The sequence below is a fragment of the Beta vulgaris genome, chromosome 8 (assembly GCF_026745355.1).
Source record: "Beta vulgaris subsp. vulgaris cultivar EL10 chromosome 8, EL10.2, whole genome shotgun sequence".
Taxonomy (NCBI): domain Eukaryota; kingdom Viridiplantae; phylum Streptophyta; class Magnoliopsida; order Caryophyllales; family Amaranthaceae; genus Beta; species Beta vulgaris.
Window position 1 is genome coordinate 848,229 of NC_079209.1, and position 16,784 is coordinate 865,012.

Sequence of the window (16,784 nt, forward strand, 5' to 3'; positions counted from 1 at the left end):
TACACTATTGATTATAAATTAGTATAACGAATCTTAATATGTTATAATACTATAACAAATGTCAATCATACATCCATGTGTTTACAACGACGGTTATGTTAGGCCTAAGTGATTATAATGAGGTCGTATTCATAAGTAGCACAACCATATAGTAACCTAACTCTTAGTCAGTTACTCGGTTATTCCCTTGTCCATAAACATTATCATTTTTTAAATCTCATATCATTAACCAAAAAACAATACGAGTATAATGTGATCACAATTGGTGATAATGATGGTTAAAGTCGATCAACACAAGCTAATACGAGTAGAACGCGACGGAAGCCAATGTAAGGGGTAATAATCACTAGGCTAAACTAAATTAGTATATAGATTAATGTATTTTAGATAGTAGTCTTCATGTTAAATTTAGAAACTCAATTCACAATTATAATTAAATAAATAATAATAATAATAATAATAATAATGCTAATTAATAAATGATAGTTATGGCTTAAATACTAATCATAATAATTTCAATAAAAAAAACCAAAATTTCAAATTAAAGTTAGTAAGTTACTAAACCAAGACAATAACTAGTAAGATTATAACTCATAATTAAATAATAATACTTAAACACTAATCACAATAATTTCAATAAAAATACTTATACACTAATCATAATAATTTCAATCAAAATAACCAAAATTTCAAATTAATAAAATAATTGACTAATTATTAAAGTTTGAAGTTACTAAACCAAGATAAGAATTAGTAAGAATATAAAAAATATAAGATTGTCAATTATGTGATAAGTCATCAATCCATATGTTAGATAATTCTCTTTTCCTATTGGCCAAAGATTAATGTCATGGATCATGAATTACAACCCTTGATTTGAGAAGGAACAAAATCTAACCATCAATTTCTCCAAGACTCAAACTCATCTTCCATTTCTGATTTTCCTTCTCTCTTCCATCTCTCCTTTCTAAAACCCTAATCCCCATCCCTCTTTCATCCAACCACCCTTTATTCCTTCTGTCATTCTCTCTCCCCATCCTACCACCCTCACAATCACCCCACGACGCTACCCCCTCCCACTCCATCCCTTGTCGATCTTCGTTCGTCGCTTGTCGTCGTCGGTCTTCACTCGTCTTCGCTCGTCGTTGGTCTTCACTCGTCGTTGGTCTTCACTCGTCTTCGCTCGTCGTCGGTCTTCACTCGTCTTCGCTCGTCGTCGTCGTCGGCCTTCGCTCGTCGTCGGTCTTCGCTGGTCGGTCTTCGCTCGTCACTGGTCGGTCTTCACTCCTCGCTGGTCGGTCTTCACTCGTCGCTGGTCGGTCTTCGCTCGTCGCCTTCGGTCTTCTCTTGTCGCTCGCCGTCGTCGTCGCTTCGTCCGGCCAGATCTAGTTTTGTTCAAGTTTTTTTCGATTTTTTAGTTTGATTTGTTAATTTTTGTGTTGATTAATTTTGTTTTTGTGTAATATGTTCAATTTTGTCCCCAGATTTATTGATTTTTATGTAATTTCATATAATTTCACATTTATTCTTTTTGTGTGATTTTTATTTAATTTCACTAAACTTTGATTTTTTAAATATAATTTATTATAATTGCAGATTTTTTATGAGCTCATATGTTGTTGTTTAGTATAGTGTTACGAGCATGTGAGATATTATTTGGTAGAATATTAAAATTGGATAATTTGGTAGAAAAATGAGGAAAATTTAGTAGAATATTAAAATGAAATAATAAATTTGGTATATAGGATTTAATAAGATATTTTTTAATATTATTTGAGAATGGGGACATTAGATAATTATAGATAATATAAACAAGTAAATGATATTTCAAGTTTAACTCTTAAATTAAATATAATTTTTTTTTTATTTAACTAAATTATTAAGTATAACAAAATTTATAAATTTATATATTAAATGATTTTATAGATATAAAAAAAAATTGAATTTTAGTAATATCTGGTTAAGTACTGTCGGGTTTGAGTTTTAATGCAGGTCTGTCTGGTCAGGTCAACATATAATCTTGCCAGGTGCGGTCAGGTCTGGGTAATCCCAGGTCAGGTTTCGGTCAGGTCTGGGGACTGACCCTCACAGGTCGAACCAGGTTCAAGTCAGGTCAGAATCAGGTTGACCCAGCGGTCAGATCTGTTTCTGACACCACTAGAAAAAACAGAAAGGGATGCGCAAGAAGGAAAAGCGCAGCCCTACTAGTGAAGGGTTGCGCTTTTTTAAAAAAGCGCAGCCCTACATAGCAGAAGGGCTGCGCTTTTTCCTAAAAGTGCAGCCCTTCTGCTATGTAGGATTGCGCTTTTTAAAAAAAGCGCAACCCTTCCTGAAAAAATTTGAAATTTCGAAATCGCGGGCTTTGAAATATTGAGCGGGGATTCGTTAAATATATTATCCCTCATTCTCTCTCCTCTCTCACGTACTATTTCTTTCCTCCTTCTCTCTCATCCTCCCTTCTCTCTCATCCTCTCTTCTCTCTCAAAAACTCCCATAAACATTTGCGACAAAAACCTTGAAATGATTTGCATTAAACATGTCGACGGAGTCCGATTGCCTATTGTCATACCTTTTCGGAAGCGGAACGGGCCAACGAGTCAAACTCACAGCCTTGTGACGTTTAGGCTTTTTAAGCCATCCGAGTTCGTTTAAGCCTCCAAATAGGCATTTTAAGTTTTTCCGAAATTTTTTTTCCCCTTAAATTATGTATTAGGGTTTTGTTTTATGTATTTAAACATTATTAGGTTATGTTTGGAGGTAGTTCTTGTATTTTCAGATCTATAATGTTCTTGTATACTTCTCTTTGTTTATTTTGATTAATGTTCTTGTATACTTCTTTGTTTATTTTGATTAATGTTCTTGTATACTTCTCTTTGTTTATTTTGATTAATGTTCTTGTATACTTCTCTTTGTTTATTTTGATTAATGTTCTTGTATACTTCTCTTTGTTTTGATTAATGTTCTTGTATTCTTCTCTTTGTTTTGATTAATGTTCTTGTATTTTCATCTTTGTTTTGATTAATGTTCTTGTATTTTCAGATCTATAATTTCTTGTATTAGTTTTTGTTCGTTTTTTTCATTTTCGTTTCATTCTTTTTTGTTTGTTTTGGGTTTAGTATTTTCATTTTCGTTTCGTTTCTCTTCTCTTCTGTTTAATTTCAGAAAACGTGAGATTATGAGTAAAAAAATGTCAAATTTTTTTTTTTTTTTTTTTTGTAGGAAGGGCTGCGCTAGTTAGGATAAAGCGCAGCCCTTCTGAGCTAGAAGGGCTGTGCATTTTCCTAACTAGCGCAGCCCTTCTAGCTTAAGGGCTGCGCTTTTCGCGCAGCCCTACTTAAAAACTGAAGGGCTGCTGTCAAAAAGGCAGCCCTACGGGCCTTTTTCAACGCATCCCTTCTTCATTTTTCCACTAGTGTAAGGCCAAATCTTTACCACTAGATCAAGCTTTGTTTGATAAATGAGAACTCTATTTAATAATGGAGCTGAGTATAAGCTAGTTAAAGTGTCACTATACCTCCCATTTCTTATATGTATTTAGGAGGTAGAAAATATTGATTAATGAGGGGATTCAACAACCTTGTTGACCTAAAATTAGCCCTACGTACTCAGGAATTAAAGGGGCTTTTGATTAACTTTTTTAGTGTATCTCCAATGAGATTGCACATGTAATTATTGATCCTTTTCCATATTTCCTCCAGACCAAATTCAGTACTACAAACAATAATCATTATGTTGGACAGCATGGGTTTTGTTAACCTTATATTAGAAATTGATCATATGATAAAGTCATATTGTATAATGCACATGGAATGTAGAAAATTGGTAGGAATCCTTACACATCAAAATTATTGAAATTGTAAAGGTGAAAATGATTTGTCCAACGAGGAAAATTGTATGCATAGCCAATGAGAAATTAAACAACTGGCGCTCACATGGGATGGCTCCAAAATATATTAGGAAGATGTTTAATCAAACAAATACTACTTTCGTTTCATATTATTTGGAACGATTTGACATAAAATGTGAGTAGAAAATGTTTAACGATTACAAATAATAGAAAGGGAGGTAGTATGTTTATTTGCCTAATTATTATTTGATCGATCCCCCTACTTATCATCTAACAGTTAAGTATTTAACAATAGCAAGAAAGAGTACTTAACAACATAAAGAAAGAGAATTTTAGTTACATAAACGGTCCGTTTGGTAGTCGTTAATAAATTGTGGTAATGGGAATGAATTTTAAGTGTAATTTTATTAGGAAAAGACCCTTAAAATCTCCATGGGGAGACATTTTTTTCTCCATGGGCAAGCAATCTCACCCTAACTTGTGTTTTTGTCTCCAAGGGGAACCAATTTTCATTACCACTCATTACCACCCTACAAGGTGGAATTAGATGGGAATGAAAATTCAAGAAGGAAAGTGGACACTTTAGGATAAATTAGCATTACCATGGGAATGGACAATGATATTTTTCACAAATTTACACACAAATTCATTCTCATTACCACCATTTATGACCAACTACCAAACGAGCCGAAAGTACATTGTTGTGGGATTTATAATTCTTATATATGGCAGGAAATGTTATATAAACAAAATGGTTCTAATTTTTTTTAAAGTAATTGGACATACATTTTGTCATGCGTAATTGGATTTTTTGTTTCTGTAAGAAAAAAAAAATATTATTTCGACATTTTAGCAATTTGCCTCAATAAATAGTGCTTTGGCCAACATGAGAAGTGGATGACTTGCCTTAAATGGATAGTCAATATAGATGAGAGACATCATCAGCTTTCTCTCTTTCTTAGTATATACATCCAACCTCCTTCTCTTACCTTTGTAGTTTTTCTTAGTTCAAGTGAAAAATAAAAAATCGAAAGGAGTATGAAGTAAAATTTCTACTCATCCCTTCATTTTTTGTGTTGTTCAATGAAAATGCAAATTTTGCACTATGAATCTTACATTTTGGAACCTAACTCTTATTTTTGAACTTCTCTCGCATTTTTTACACTCTCTCTACCACGCACTTTTTAAAGCCCTTACTTTTTTTTGGGATAAAGTGACTCTCAAAGCAGCTGGAGCAGGTTGGTTTGTGGTCAATGCGCCTAATACTCACAATTCTTGTGGTGGTTTTCATTTTATTGCTAAAATTGCGTTGCAAGCTGAACTGTTTGCAGTTCTGTATTGTATACAATGGGCAATTGCCAATTGGTAAAGGCTTTACTGTTATCTATATGCTAAGCAACTTCACTGATACCCATCTCATTCAAACAAAAAGGGCGATATATCTAACGTATCTCTCAAATGGATGGTACACCATCTCATTGCTCTTGCCTCGTCTCTTCCAGTTTGTATGCACCGGAAAGTGGAAAGAACACAAGTTCAAAGAGCTCATATTTTGGCTAATGGTTTTAGATGCTTTCCTTAATTGTTAGTTTTGTTGGAGTTAAGGCTTGAAAAGCCTTAGCTTCTTTTATTATATTGTCCCACATTGCTTGTAGGGGTGGGGGATACTTCCTTGTTTTTATTTTCCCTCCCTCCTTCCTATTATTGAGTTGGTACTTGAGATGCTTTTGTGGTTGGATATCATGTTTGGTTTCACACGCGCACCGCCCGCCTGGACCGGGCCGTGGCCTTGGGTTTTGGGCCGGGCGCAACTAACTTTTTGGACCCGGGCTGAGCGCGTGTGTGACCGTTGGAGATTACCGTTACAGGATTGATGACAATCCCTTAATACCCTCCCATATACTGCTTTCCCTTTTTCGGCCTGATTTTCTCCTATAAAATCAGTGCTTCTGGTCAATTCAATATACACACGAACCATTCTCTTCTCCCATCTTCTCTTCTCTCTCTTTTCCTGGGTTCTCGCTATTCTCCAAGGTCTATTCTGCTAGTGGTGGCAGTATAGGCTGATGTGTAAACCTTGGGGAGCTTTCCGGCCAGATCAATTACCACCGTTGTCGTGCCGTAATTGCTTTCAAGTCAATGGCCTCCTACCACGGCACAACCTTGAAATCATTGTCCTTTTGCCATTGCATACTGTCAGTTTCTAACAGGTTTGTTTAGTCTAGTTGTAGCTTTTGTCAAAATAATATTTATAATTAGTCTTATTCTTGAGCAACCAAATGGCGGATACTTGTGTGATTTTTGATACAATGGGTGAAGCCCGGTAAAGGTGGCATGGGCCAGCACACGGGCTGGTCGACCTGACCCATTTTGGGCCCAACCCCAACCCGTTGTCCAAGAAATTTTATTTTAGGCTCGGCCTGACACGAGCCCGCCTATATGATCGGTGGGTCAAACCCCTTCTCTTTATTTTTTAGTATAAACTGCCAAGCATCCGAAAAAATAACATAAAATACGTACCAAGCTCGCAGGAGGCACGAGCCCGGGCTGGATCTTGGACAAAAATTGGAAAATTCGGGACCTGTCCGACACGGCACGGCCCGTCATTCCCCCAAGCCTGCAGATCGGACCCGTGAATAAGTCGGGCCGTACGGGTCCCATACCCATGTATAGGTTAAGGAGCCTGTCTTTTCTTGTTAACTGCTAATAAAGCCACCGAAGTCCTACAAAATAATGGTATCTCACACTCAGCCTTGTTAAAGTTTGCTGTCCTCAGGTTGGGCATGTGATATATCAGCAAAGAAGCACCACAACTTTTATTATAGTATCGAATATCCCTAACTGGCTCACTATATAGGCAGCTTCGCAGATGTTTGTCGTACTGTACGAACTTACTCCTGAGTTAGGGGAAAACCTACTCATAATGTAGTTGCCCTATATATATTCTTATTTTGTTTTTTTGAAAGATATATTCTGATTTTGTGTTTGTTAATGTCTAATTTTACTATTAATATCTTTAATTATTAATAAATAAAAACGTGTTTTCTTCTCCTAAGTTTAATAAATTCAGATTGGTTTTAATAAGTTTGAATAAATTCAAATAAGCTATGATAATTTTGGATAAATTTCGAGTAAGTTCCAATATATTCCATAATCTTATAAAAATAAATTTAATTAAGTTTAGATAAGTTCAAATAAGTTTTAATTGAATTTAAGTAAGTTTAGATGAGTTCAGGAAAAATTAGATAAAGACACTTAAGAATTATGTGTGAAAATTACATGGAGATAATTCAGCATCTTACCTGATAATATTTGTTTCTCATGTGTCTTAAGCTCAAACACGTCAATGATTGAGAAGAGTTTGCGTTGATGACATTTTTTTTTATCAATGTAAGACACTTTTGTATCAGTTTAGGACCTTTAGACTATGTATCTATTAATTTAATCCATAACTTTATAAGTTCATTTTTTTATTATGGTGTGTGTTATGAATTTCATAATACTAGCTATCTCATATGATAATAGGAGGTCGTCTTTTCGTTAAGTTTAAATTTTTAATTAAATTCAAATATTTTTTTGAATGGCTTTGAGTTCAAATTTATTTTGTTAGGGTCAATTAAAAGTAATGCCAATTAACAAAATTAAAATTAGCTTGCAACCAGATTTGAACCCGTGACCTCTTGTCATTGTACATGACACGACTACTATCTCAACCAACTTTTAATCATGCTTTAATTGTCCGCATTATTATATTTGTACCTTTTAAATATTGAATTTTCCTTACTATATTTTAATGGAAATGGAAAACAATGCATATCAAGTTCGGAAAACAATACCAACCCGAAGCAACGCCCTGTCCCAAATACTAGTTACTATATTCTAAAACCCAGCCAAAAACTGACACTTGGCATCACTCATCCCACAATCTTATTCATCATTTCAGTCATCCCATGCAAAATTTTCATTTCAATCAAACCATAATCTTATTTTCATTCATTATTAAGGTAATTTTTTTTAAAATTATACGTTTAATCTTATTTCTTGATATTGATAAGGATAATTAGGAATTTATGAATCTTATCCAGTAAGCGAAACTCAATGTGTATTGTCACACAGTTTACCAAAAAGAAAATGTGTATTTTCACATTCTGTACACAAATGTAAAAGCAAAAGGATTTGTGTTGGACTAATATAATTTAAGTCTACTACTCCTAACGGCTAACGTACATAGGCCCAATATGACAGTATCTTATCTATGGACTCATGGGATCATGGCAAAGAGTATATATCCAAATCAAGCTAGATTTGGTTAACTGGAAAATATTCTATCTTCCAACTTCATGATTAGGAGGTTTTATTTTTGTTAGGAGCACTTTGAGGGAGGAGATCCCCTTATTTTCTCCGCGCTTTCCAATTATTTAGCACACTAACCCAGGTCAGGGTTATTTGCGAGAGGTTTAAGCTCGATAAGATCTTCATTCTTACCTATCTTAAAAAACAAGAGTATGTATCCAAAACAGTTAACTTGGACAATATTCAAAACATATAATACCCATTATGCATGTGTGAAAAAGTTATTTGTGTAGGCTCGGGGGATTTTTTACTTGATTAAAATAATATACATTGATACGAATCTAACAAGATCTCATATGACTATGTTTTTCCTAAAAATACAAATCACGAAAGACAATCAAAGTGCAAGATGTGAATAGTAAACATTCTGCAAATGGTGCAACTATTTCTAAACGGAGGAAGTATTATTTAGAGTGAAGAGAACCTACAAGCAACATAGTCTAAGAATTAAGGGGAAGTACGTAATCTATGTAAAAAAACAGTCAAAATATTTATGAAAGAATATAGAATTAGTCTCAAGAACAAGCAACCATCATGAAAGAATCACTATCATGCACGGCCGTAAAGGCAACTGCAACAGCCCATGTTCTCAAATGCTTCTTCATGGCCTTATGATCATTACATGAAAGCATCTCTACCACCTTATCATATCCATATACACCACTTCCTTCAACATTACATGTGAAAATTTGCATATCATGTAAGTAATTCTTCTTTTCCCTTCTCTTAAGCTCTCGAGTGAGGGGGCGTGATAGAATATAAAACTATTCTTGGGACTCCAACCACCTGCTTAAGCTTTTGGTCGAGTTGGTACTTTGACAAATATAGACGTCTACGATTTTGTTTGGGATGATCTCTTTGAGGGAGGAATCATTTGATAGACTTGGGTAGTTTGGTGAGTGAATTTGGCTTAGTGCTGCAGTTTTTGATGTGGGTGGTTCTAAATTTGGAATGATATCATTTGAAGTTTGTTTCTTGTTGTTGTTGATAAGTTTTTTTTGAGAAAAATTGGAGGTTTTAGAGGATTTGTGGATAACAAAGCATTGGAGAAGAACCAAAGTGAGTCCAAGTTTTGGATGACATTCTCTTATTCTACACTATATATTGGAGGAGAGAGCCAAACAGTAAATAATGGCACCATCTCCTGGCTTTGGGGATTAGGAAAGTGCCTATTATATATTGTATATTCTCTCAATTAATAATTGTTGCACTTTGAATTTTGTATTATTCATATATCCCTCTTTGACCATATCTATATTAATATATTAAAAGGCGTTCTTAAGCAAGGAACGATGTCACATGACGCCTTCGCTTGGAGTATTATGCTATGTAGTCCACATAAACTAAAAAAAATAGAAAATGCACTATGTAAGATTCGATTCCAAGATCACAAGTATATATAATAATGTCTTAACCACTAAACGGCCAAATGATACTTGATGTTATTATTTCAAATTAAAATATTAATAAATGAAATATATAATTACTCGGGGTGTAACTCGAACCTAAAAACTGAGTTATTAATCAATAGGGGTAAATTTTTACATTATGTTTTTGTGTTTCTTCAATTTCTACGTTGTACCTCAATCCTTTTTTAAGATCTGTACAATATTTTCATAACTTATATTTTGTTAATGCATCTTAATTCCCCCGGCACTAATTATGTGTCAATTGAGTTCATTTACTTCATGTAATTTAATAAGTCTCTATAAGAGTTAAACTATGTGCTTTGAGAGTTTAGGGTGATGGGGAATTCTTCCTCAACATAGAAAGTTTACCCATTTTCTTTACACCTCTTGAGTTGTATTCTGATTTTCTTTGAATGTAATAGCATCTTATTGCTTGCTATAAAAAGTTAAACTACGTACAAGTAGATTAGTTCACTGGGTTGCAAAAAATAAATGAAATTGATGACATTTGCTTAACAGTAGCAGCATTGCACGTTAAAAAAGTAAATTTGAAGTATTTTGTAAAATTTTTAAAAAGTTGGAGTGTAACTTAAAAATTGAATAAATACAATGATATAACATAAAAAGTCTCTAGTTCATAAAAAGAAAATGTTAAGTTTATGTAAAAATATTATTTATTTGTCTTAATCTATATTTCAAAATATCAAATAATTATTAATTTAACTAATAAATAATTCCAAACATTAATAATTATAGTTATGTATCAACAAACATAAAAATCAGTTGTAATTTTTAAAGAACCAAAGACATATATCCTCATTCCTCAAGACTCATAAAAGTTTACTAGGGTGTTTGAAAATACTTCTATCATGACTCATTTTGGCAAGTTTTGAACTTCATTCAATCTATAAAAACCACATAAGTTCAAAATATTACCCACTAATATAAAATTCCAAACTTTATGTCATGGTAGAAGTATAAAGAATAAATTAGAAAGTCAAACATGGTAAAGATGTGTTGATAGGTTGGTGCTACACCTAGGCATGGGACAGATTTATTCACGGACTCGGCCCGCAGGTTTCGGGAAATGACGGGTTGGGCCAGGTCGGGCCCAAGCCTGTGAGTGACGGCCGTGTCATGCCTGAAATTTCTAGATTTTGTCCACGGACCGGCTCAGGCTCCTGCGGGCCTGACTCGTATTTTATGTTGTTTTTTCAAATTTTTGACAGTTTTAGGCTAAAAAACGATTGAAAGGACATTCGGGCAATGGGCCACGGGCCACCTAGGTAGACTCGTGCCAGTACGGGACTGAAATAAAATTTCTTGACCGTGACAGGTCCACGGTCCACATAACGGACAACGAGCCAGGCCTCGAGCGGACTCGTGCCAGTCCGGATCCAAATCGTATCGGCCCGGCTCATACCCATCTCTAGTTGGTTCCCAATGACACGAGGATCCACCACACCAGTCACCAGGTCATATTTTGCAATATTGCAATCTACTATTAGTAGTATTTTATGCATGTTGATGATCTTGCTTTAGGTAGTGGATAGGCAATATTGCCAATATCGAATAATTAAAATAAAGTTGGATTGCCAAGATACGTACGAGTTGTCTAGCTTAAGTTTTTTCAAAATCAAGCCGACTAGTTGTAGGTGAGCTATCTTCATCTAGGCAACGGTCGAATATATTGGCGATATTTGATAAATGGTTTTTTTATTAGCTTTTAGCTTTTTAATTTGGTCAAGAAAAAATAGTATTTTGTTATTGGCTTTTTAGCTAGCTAAAAAAGTGGCTTTTAAACTAAAATGAAAAAATTGCTTGTAGTAGTTTTTTGAATTGACTTTTAATTATTGACCTACAAACTTTCTAATAATGGTGAAAATTCAGATTATTTATATTAATTAACTTTTCAAAAACCATTTGCATTTAGAAAACAAGTCAATCAATTGAGTGTAGGTGTTATAGTTGTTTTTTTTTTGTTTTGAATTTTTTGTATCAATTCTAATCACTAGCAGCCGTAACTTGAGAAGATTATTGTAGTATAACTCAAGTACTGCGTGATTCACGAGTTTGTTATATACATAACCCACATTTTTCACAAGATTAGTTACAGTCAACCAATTGCATTTGACAATTTCTTCTCCATGACTAATTTCACAACATTTGACCAATCAATCATCCTCTCACAAATATCTTCAAATAAAAATAAAATTTTACTCCGCCACTCATGAATTACATAGAAGAAATTAGGTTGCATAGAGACGGATACAAGTACAAGTTTGAAATTAACCATTCAGGTATAGCAGACGAAAAACAACGAAATTTCAAAATATTAAGATGGGTACGACTTCTCCTAGAAGCAAAATTCTGGTGAGGTACAACAAGAACAGCGAACTAATCAAGTAAATCACTCTAGTTTGAGTCTGACCATATTATCAAACATAAATCTTGACTTTATGTTAGAATTGCATACTATTATTGCCAGGGGTGAAGCTTTTGAGGAGTCTAGGAAGGTCGCGGCCCCAGTTGAAATTTTAAGACGTCTATTTATGCTAACTTCCCTAAAACTGTATATAAATTAAAGATTTAATTGTATATATATAAAAAAGTTTCGGCCCCGTAAATAGATTTAGTTGTGTATGTATAGAGTTTCGACCCCCGTAAATTCAAATTTCTGACTTCCCCCCTGATTATTGCCTACTCTGGTACCGTATAAGTACTCCTATAGAATATATATTATATCCGATACGAATACGACTTTACGTGACCTAGAAGAAGTGCCCTAATAATTAGAAGTAACTCCATAGAGATCAAACATCCTCATATTTACAATTGCAAGAGAAAAAACAACCACCAAAAATTCAAAAAAAAAAAGAAGCTACTATTTATTTCCACTACTGGAAACATCAAAAAGATTATATTACAAAAGTTACCAAATTTAGAAATTTCAACTATCACACTATTTTTCCCTACTTAACAGTAGAAGCTACAGTATGAGCCCAAAATCTAAGATAATCTTTCATTTCAATTTGATTATCAGGTGGAGGAACTCTCCAATTCAACAACAAATTCTCTCTCCTCTTTTTTTCCAAATCATCCCATGCTTCAGAAAGATAAGGTCTTGAAAATAATCCACCAGATTTATCAATAATACTTTCATTTATATCATTATTAATGTTTATATTATGATTACTAATTGATAATCTTTGTAACCCAGGAATAATTGAAACCAAGTTTGAATCTTTATCTTCTTCAGAGAAAATAAAACCCAGATCAATAAACCCTTTTAATTCTTCAAATTCAAGGTCAGATAAACTCTTGCTAAAACCCTTGTTTTTTCTTCTTCTGTTAATTACAGTATTACCCTTCAATGGTGAATTAAGTTTTTCTGACCTTGAAGAATCTTCAAATTCTGCAGAGATTTTACCAGAAAATATTGTTTGGAGTTTTGGGGTTAGATTTAAAAGAACAGAATTTGGTGAAGATGAAGAAGATTCAGATTGTTTTTTTGGAGAATAATTTGGGGTGATTTTTTGGAATTTGGTTTGAATTGTTGGGAGAGTTGATGGAATTTCAGGATTTGATGTGGGTATTTCAGGAAAGTTTTGATTTTTAATGGGTTTTTTCTTGAAGATTTCGAGATTAAACCAGTAAGAATCAAAGAGATTAAGCACAGATTCTGCCTCCATTAATGGTGGCTTAGTTCTTGGGGGGAGGAGAGAGAAAATACTGAAAATGGTTTAATTTTTTGGGGTTGGAAAGCTTAGATGAGAAGGGTATATATGTTGGAATTTTTTGTTGACGATATTGCCCTTGGTATAGTTTATAGTGTCTCATCACTCATGGGAAAGGTCTAGAGTCAAAAATCAAAATGTCATCAAATAAGCATTATACTTTTATTCTCTTAAAATTAGTAAAACGGTTTGACTTTTTCATTATTCAAAATCCATTATTTAGAGTGTAATATTGAAAAATTAGTTTTAGGTTTGTATAAATTTAAGCAGATCTGCTAAGGTTTAATAAATTATAAACATAAGATAAATTTGATCTGATGAGATCTAAGATGATCTAAAAGTTCAATTCAAATAATAATAAGCGAAAAAAATGCACATTTTTACCAACTTTTTTTTCAAAAAAAAAAAATCCTCTATTTTACCATACTCCCAATTTTTTGCCTTGTACGATTGTAAACACACTTGTTTGACCATTAATATATATCTAATAATCAATTATTTGATATTTAGAAAATACATAATAAGACTAATCCAAAAACATATATTACTTAATCAGATTTTTATTTCATATGATATTAAAGGTTGTTGTTAAAGTTAGTAGATAAATAGTACAAAAGTAAAACAATTTTAAGTGTTAAGAACGAAGGAAGTATAAGATGTCTTAAGATTTGCTTCAATATACTAACCTCCGATTTTTAATAAGTGACACATTTCTCCCTTTTATATGAGAGCTTTTTGGGAGAAACGTGTCACTTATTTAAAAACGAAGAAAGGATGAGGTGACTCGGGGTTTAACAAAAAATGGTATTTACGCTTGGTAAATGTTGTAATTAGGGATGGCAATGGGTCCTGGACCCGACCCAGACCTGCTAGGACCCGACCCATTTATAAGGGTCTGGGTCCAGAAATTTTAGACCCAATGGGTCCGGGTCGGGTCTGGGTCCACATATGCTAGACCCAGACCCGCTCCGCGGACCCATTTACATATTAGAATTTTTTTTAAACCTAAACTCTAAAATTTTATGAGTTTTGATTTTGTGAACTCGTTAGTATTGTAACTCCACTAAGACATGTAACTTTATAAGTTGTAACATTTTAATATTTTATGAGTTTTGATTTTGTGAATTCGTTAGTGTTGTAACTCCACTAAGACATGTCACTTTATAAGTTGTAACATTTTAATATTATATGAGTTAATTCTTAAAACTTTATTTAGAGAATGTTTTAACCATGGATACAAGAACATATATGTATTAGGGCGAAATTTTTTAATTACATATATTCAAAAATGTGATGAAAACTTAAAACTAAGAAGGACCCAGTAAGGACCCATGGACCCAGCGGATCTGGGTCTGAAAAATCTAGACCTAACGGATCTGGGGCGGGTCTGGGTCTGTGAAAAATAAACGGGTCTGGGTCCAGGTGGACCCGCCCCATTGCCATCCCTAGTTGTAATCTTGATATTTTTCACCAAGCCTGAGTCATATCACTCCGCATTGAACCTGAATGCTCCGAGCCCTCGTAGCTGGACTGTGCCACCTGATGACATGGTGAAGCTGAACGTCGACACGTGCTTGGCAGTAGAAGGTTGGGTTGGCTTATGCGTGATTGCCCGAAACTCTTGTGGCTTAGTGCTATTCACGCTACTCGAAGGGTGAAGGCCTTTTGGGCTCCAGAACTGACCGTAGCAAAAGCAAAAGCCATGGGTGTGCGATTGGCAAAGAGATATGGCTTGGAGAAAATCATCTTGGAATCGGACTGTCAAGTACTTATTAATCGGCTTTCAAATAACACTCTTTCTCTCTCTGATCTAGATACTATTCTGCATGATATTTTTTCGATTTGCTTATCTTTTTATTCTGTTAGATGGTCGCATGTAAGCGTGATGGAAACTTTGTGATTCATCACTTAGCTAACCTAGTTCCTTTTGGTACTAAATAAGTTTAGGAGAATCACTTTCCTGCAGAAGTGGCTCCTTATTTATCGATGGACAACTTGTCCTTGAATTAATTTAGCTAGCTTTTCCCCTAAAAAAGTATTTATTTTTAACATATAAAATTTTCTTAGTTTCAATAATAATCAATCAAAGACATCAATTGTTAAAGTTGCGCATTGATAATTGTGCTGGCCAAACTATTGCTTATTTTAAGATAGGCACAAGCATAATAGAAGATTGATACATATACAATCTACCCACTAAATATATATCAACTTTGCTGAGTTGTACGTAAATATTTATTAATGTGTATCTCTAGCTAATGGGTTGATTATGTACTAGAGTATCAAAGTATGTCTTGGCCTAATGGTTAAGATTGAAGTGTTGTGAACGATACGTCACATGTTTGAATCTCCATCTCCTTCTTTGTACTTTGTACGATTCACTGGAATATTGAGTAGACAAAGTCTTTTCCGTACACAATATGGCTTACACAATATGGTATAGTATGTTTAGTGAACTCTTGTTTTTTTTGGAATTGGTCTGTTTAAGTTGATTACACGCTTTCCACTACAGTGATTAAATTAGTGCATATGTTTTTAAAATGGGTATGTGAGATTAAGAAAGTAGACAGGTCAAGGGGTTTATTGTCATTTCAACGTGAATACTGTGACTCCGTGAAGATAAGCTCGATTCTATAGAAAATGGAATTATAATTAACATTGACCACGAGTTGAATTGGAGCCCTACATACATTTTATATCTATAAATATTCATTTGTTTACATGGTCAGAAGCTCCTAGACATTTATTCGCTCCGTGGGCGAATCTTTCAAAAACGAATCAAGACCTTATAAATTATAACTAGTTTTTGTCCCGGATGATTCGCCTCGGATAATTTACCAACGTATATCTGAAGTATTCAAAAATAGAAATGGTATCTTGTTTTTAAATGATTTTTTCCCTAATAAAGACCAACATGAGTATTGTAGCGTAGTTGGTTAGTGCATTAGAATATCAGTAAGTGAGAGTTCATGGGTTTGAGTCTTGAAACACACATTTTTATTGCTTAATGTCTCATTTAATTGTGTGCGGGAGGGGAAAATACATGTGATATTATGATATTTGTTTTTTTTACTTAGATATAGATCTGATTCTACCATTATTCCATTTTTGTGACAATACAACTCTTATAACTCAGAGAAACATAGAAAGTTTTTTTTTTTTTTGAAATTAATGAACAATTAAAATCTCTTGTATAAAATTTTCATTGTACGTACAATTTACAATAGTTGTAGGGGCTACTCTTACTGTGCGTGTGGAGTGGACATGTAGCACCTGTTCTCCCCAACTTATTTTCAGTTCAGTTCAGTTCAGATCAGATCAGTTCAGTTCAGCTCCATTCTTTTATAACCATTTTGTTAAATATTATTATCATGTTGGTTTAATTTATTTTACTTATTATTATTATTATTATTATTATTATTATTATTATTATTATTA

At 33.8% G+C, this 16,784-nt stretch overlaps 1 protein-coding gene across 1 annotated transcript; it reads right to left on the bottom strand.

The window, feature by feature from the left end:
- Positions 1 to 12,581: 12,581 nt before the first annotated feature.
- On the bottom strand, positions 12,582 to 13,301 carry LOC104900508 (hypothetical protein). The gene has a single exon (XM_010687930.3). It carries the CDS (start codon positions 13,299 to 13,301, stop codon positions 12,582 to 12,584), a length of 720 nt encoding a protein of 239 aa, XP_010686232.2.
- Positions 13,302 to 16,784: the final 3,483 nt, after the last annotated feature.

Coding starts and splice junctions, on each gene's coding strand:
- LOC104900508 (XM_010687930.3), bottom strand. CDS start 13,301: ATGGAGGCAGAATCTGTGCTTAATCTCTTTGATTCTTACTGGTTTAAT.